The sequence below is a fragment of the Nematolebias whitei genome, chromosome 13, assembly GCF_014905685.2.
Source record: "Nematolebias whitei isolate Nwh7 chromosome 13, NemWhi1, whole genome shotgun sequence".
In the NCBI taxonomy this organism is placed as follows: Eukaryota; Metazoa; Chordata; class Actinopteri; order Cyprinodontiformes; family Rivulidae; genus Nematolebias; species Nematolebias whitei.
In genome coordinates this window covers 7,129,192-7,134,609 of record NC_056510.1, presented here as the reverse complement: position 1 = coordinate 7,134,609, position 5,418 = coordinate 7,129,192, and the positions used below count along the sequence as shown (strand labels likewise).

Here is a 5,418-nt window from a genome sequence, read left to right as displayed (position 1 = left end):
GGTCTCCTCTGGTCCTCTAAAACCTCCAACAACTGGTCTCCTCTGGTTTTTAAGCAGGCAGAGCAGAGGACAACCTGCTGACTCAGTTTAGTTCCAGTAATTAGACCTGAGCTTTAAGTTGCCTTCTCGTGTTTTCACAAACAAACCAACATTTTAATGTTTAGATATAGACACGACTTAAAATGCAACTAAATGAGACGGTTATTTCACGTTGGTCTGTTGTTCCTCTAAATCGGTTTCTTTCATCATTAAGGTAAACACTTGTTTGGATAAATAAATTATTAAAGCTAATAATCTAGCGTCTTCCTAACTCCAGGTAAAATGTTCTAAAGTCAGATTGTTGAACGTATTTTTCACCGGATCATTCTCACTCGTGTGTTATGAAGGTAGAAAAATGATTTCAGACCCTAAACCCTCCAAGCTTTTGGTTGAAGGGGGAAAAATCTCATTTTTGCTGTAAATCCAAGTGATCAATCTTCTCTTTTGGCCCGTCTGTCTCTTATCTTCTCCCATTTGTCTGACGTCTATTTTCCTCCGTCCGTGCACAAAAACACCCCATAAAAACGACTTCTCTGACCGCCTCTTCGCTCGCCGCCCGGCCCCCGAGGTCAGCTCCGGGAATTAGATGGCGCCGAGAAGATAGCGGGAAAATGTCACCCGAGAATGAAATACGGACGGACAGAAGAGGCCTCGCCTCGATCCAAACAAACACGCTAATCCGTCCCGCCGTCCCCTCAGCGCTCCGGTTATCTGCTGAACCGTCCGTAATCAGATTCACTCCGTGTTGTTTATTTACAGCTGAGGTCCACCGGGTTGAACAGAACCGCTCAGAGCAAATAAAGAATCAATACCAGTTAAATAAGGAGAAGGAAAATAAACCCCAACACGTACATCTGCATAACGAGGCGCCAGGTGAAGTCGGGGTGAGAGCTGCCAGACTCGGTCAGAACTCTACCGGAGCGGGCGAGGCAGCAGACGGAGACGTCGACCCGGTTCTGCTGACGTTTGCTCCGACAGCGCGCGCTCAGATCCTGGGGGTGTCATTAACGTCAGCTACGAGCCCGGATCGGGGTGTGTGTCTGCGTGTGTGTGTGGCTACAGAACATCAGATTTCTGCTCTAGATGTTTTGTTTTTTCCATTCAACCTTTATTTATACAGGTTAGCTCCCATTGAGCCTCGGGGACTCATTTACAAGAGAGACCCGTTTCAGACAGACCAAAGTAGATAAGGAAAAGAGAAACACCGGAAGGCAAAAAAAAAAAAAAAAAAATCGTATCTCACACTCTGTCCTGGCCCGGACACAGTGTGGAAGTGACAAAAAATACCTCACACATAAACAGCGACATACTGATGACATCATAATACATTTATGCATGAGGAGGACGACAAAGGCGGTGAGTTGTCCATGGACACTGCCAGAAAGTTCCATAGTCCTGATAAGAGATGGCACAGTGTCTATCAGCTCTGATACAGGTCCACAGATGTCCTCGGGAAGGGGCGGGGGGCAGAGCAGAACGTTTTGTTCACATAACCTCCAGGGGAAATGTGAGATAGTTGGCTTATTCAAAGCCAAGCAGGGAAGCCAGATTCAGATGACAACATTTGTTTTGGGACAGGCCGACTGTTTGATTTATTGTCTGCCTTCATAGTTCTGCTGGTACGTCTCAGTGGCGACTCCAAACAGACAAATTTCGTGGTCACTCCGCCGGGCCGTGCTTGTAGCCTTCTCCAAGGTTGATTCCTTCACAGCAGTGAGTTCCAGGAGCTGCAAATGGCCTGCGATTCTCAGAAATCACATCCAGCTTATGGTTTAGCTCACACAGCACCTGGTTGAGTGCTTGAAGCACGGCACATTCCTTCACACAAGGCAGGCAGCCTCGCAACTGCCAGAACCGCTGCCGCCGAATTACGAATTTGTCGATTTGCCAGACACCCGCCAACTCCAAAAATTTAAATTCAATTATATACGTCTTCAACATCCTCAATGGACAATACGGATAGATCGTCCACTGCCCCCAGGAATCCATAGTACATCCAGCTGCGAGTGTCCCTTCAGGGCATGAGGGCTCTCCTCCGCCCTGTCGTCACGTCGAGAAAAATTTATCAGTTGCGTTGAGAGACCAGCTGACCAGATTCATAATTTACAATTTGGAAGATATGTAAAGAGAGGCTCTGAAAAAGATTCACGGGACAAGAGCAGAAGCAGGAGGGAGACGGGAGTGGGAGCGGGAGTGAAAGTGTCCGTCTTTGTCGAGAGCAAGCAGGATTTCTACTGGCTAAAACTTTTCTTTCATTAACAGCTAAAAAAAACCCCTGCATTTCTGTTAAAATACATGCAGCGTGATGTTGAGAGCTGAACAACTGTGGAATGACTGCTGAACATAGCTAAAAATGCTGATTGACAGCTAAATGATAGCTGAAGTATTGCTGAAATACAGCTGAATGAGGGGTGAAAAAGCTTAAATATGGCTAAAGGCAAAACAATTTCAGCAAAAGTTAAAATCTGTAAAACATCAACTAGAAGCCAAAATTTGTACAACTTTAGCTCAAAGCTAAAACAAACAAACAAACAAACAAAAAACAGTAGATCTATTCTCTGACCAAGGAAACAATAGCTAAAAGCTCAAACCAGCCAAAAAGCTAAACTCTAAAACACAAAACAGTAGTTTAAAGTCAAAATGAGTAGCTCCAAACTAAATCCAGCAAAACAAAAACTAAAATGAGCAAAACAGTAGCCAAAACCTAAAACTAAAGTGACAATTTAAGACAAGCAAAACAGTAGCTGAAACCACAGCCAGCAGATCAGCAGCTAAAGCTAAAATTCACAAACCTCGCTAAAAGCAAGAAATTATGTTGAAGCCGAGTTCAAAAAGCAAAATATTTTTGAAAGATTTCAAGAAATCCTAGAGCATTTTTATGTTAAAAATGTAAATAAACTGAAAATGTACAAAAGTAACAAAAATCATTCACACAATAAAAAGTGTTAGCAAACGGTTCGACCCAGAGGAATCTAACCGGCAGTCCTTAGAACCTGTCAGAACTCCAGCAGCTGCACTTTGTGTGGAAACTCACCGTTGATCCATTTGGCCTCCGGGTCGTGAACTTTGAACTCTGGTTTGAACAGATCCTCCACCGTCAGTTTAGTGTCACTTCCTGCCTGAGTGTCGGCTGAAAAATAAAAGTGATTTGTTAGTTTTCATAAAAACAGACATCATGCAGGTTCATACGTGAGTTAGCTGACTGAATGAATAAATATTTGATTTATAAACCTCCAGTGTTTCTGTTGTTCATCTAAAACAGTTAAAACTGACATCTAACGAGGTAAAAAAAATCAGGTAAAATGATACTTTATATAAAATTTTCATTTTTTCAATGGCCCCGCCCCTTTTTGGGTGCATCCAAAAAATGGAAAAACCTGCTGATGAACTGAAACAACACAGGTGTTCCGCCTAAACGGTTATTTTTTATTGCTCGCTGCTGAAAAGCCAATGTTTGTTCTGTTTGTTAGCAAAATATCTAATGAACAGTTCACAAATTTGAATAAAACTCTAAATAATCATTAACTTTTGTAGGAAAAAATACATTTTATTCCCTGGTTTGTTTCTCCAAAACTAAACGGGTCAGTTACAGGAGACGTGGTTTTGCTTCAAACAGAATTTAAAGCTGTTTTTATTTGTGTCGTGTAACATGAAATTATTAATATGCATTACCAAAATAAAAGCGGAAACAACACAAACTATTTGGGGTTTTATTTCGTGAATGAATAAATTCAAAAGTTAGATTCATGACATTTCCTGTTTCATATTTCAAACTAACAAATCGGTTGTGAACCTGAAACAGTAGCTCGAGACAAATTAGTCCAAAAAATTTAAATCTGCTGATAATTCTTTCTACTGCCTACGAGAGTTTTATGTCCACACATGCTCAGATGGATGTTCACATCTGGTTCACAGACAGATGTGCTGAATAAACTCGTCTGGTGACATTTTACAAATTTGTCACTATGATCGTTATTTGTGAACATGACATCAGAAAATGTTTCGTTTTATTTAATAATGAAACGTTTTGCCTTCAGCTTGAGGAGGAAATGCCAGCAGCGCGCTCCGTCTGAGCGGGCCAGCTGCCGGTTCTGAGCAGAACATCCAGGCCGAGCTTCAGCCATGTTGGCTTCCCTCAACCCCACACAGCGCGTTTGTTTATGGAGGTAATGAAAGTCTAACCGAGCGTTGAATCCACCGAGGACGACTGAGCTGTGCTGGTTTTACATCTCAATAAAACTCAGAGTCCGTGTTCCAGAGATAAAAATAAAACGGACTAACAAACATCATCGTTTACCAAATATGATCTCAGCAACCGTCATCCTGAGCCATGTGAGGGACATACAATCGAATGAACAGTCCAAAGCGACGCCCGTGTCAGTAACATGCCAACATCGTTCACAGATTTCTGTGGAGACAGATTTTACCCACTACAGCTGATCCATTTAATCACCGCGACGCCACACATTTGGTCGAGGATTAACATTTATCTGATCGCTGAGACGAGTGGATGCGGAGGATCTGATCAGGAGACTATAAATTATTGTTGCAGCAGAGTTCTTCTGTCTTCATGTTCCTCTCCGTGGCGGCTCCACCTGCAGTGGTGTGAAGCTCAGCCGACAACAGGAATAATTTAAATCAAACCTGAGGCTGAGTGAAAAAACTAAATGTGAGAGAAGAACGAGTCGTACCTGGAGTCAGGAGGATGACAGACATGGTGATGAGGGAGCAGACCACCAGGATGACCAACAGAGCGATGGCAATCCCCTTCCAGTTCCTCTGAGGAGGACTCACTCCACCCAGGTCCTGCAGAGACGAGGAAAGACTCAAGGTCAGAGGGGGGAATAAATACACACAGACCAGTTCACTTAAATAGAAACACCTATACTATTGTTTTATTATTACCTCATAATGACTTAAGAATATATATATATACATATAATATATACATATATATACACATACATATACATATATATACACATACATATACCATATACACATACATATATATACACATACATATATATATATACACATACATATATATATATACACATACATATATATATATATATACACATACATATACACACACATACATATATATATATACACATACATATACACACACACACATATATATATACATATACACACACACATATATATATATATACACATACATATACATATACCCACATATATATATATATACACATACATATACATATACACACACATATATATATATATACACATACATATACACACATATATATATATATACACATACATATACACACATATATATACACATACATATACACACATATATATATATATATATATATATATATATATATATATATATATATA

General features: G+C 40.6%; 1 protein-coding gene across 1 annotated transcript in view; it reads right to left on the bottom strand.

The window, feature by feature from the left end:
• The window catches only part of LOC119419496 (inactive dipeptidyl peptidase 10), a 132,147-nt gene that overhangs the window by 48,467 nt on the left and 78,262 nt on the right, over window positions 1–5,418 (bottom strand). Inside the window, exons 2-3 of the mRNA XM_037686828.1 lie at window positions 4,731–4,845; window positions 3,074–3,169 (exon numbers count right to left, since the gene is read on the bottom strand). Of these exons, the coding sequence (XP_037542756.1) occupies window positions 3,074–3,169; window positions 4,731–4,755 (121 nt within the window). The 5' untranslated portion in view covers window positions 4,756–4,845. The remainder of the gene's footprint in view (window positions 1–3,073; window positions 3,170–4,730; window positions 4,846–5,418) is intronic.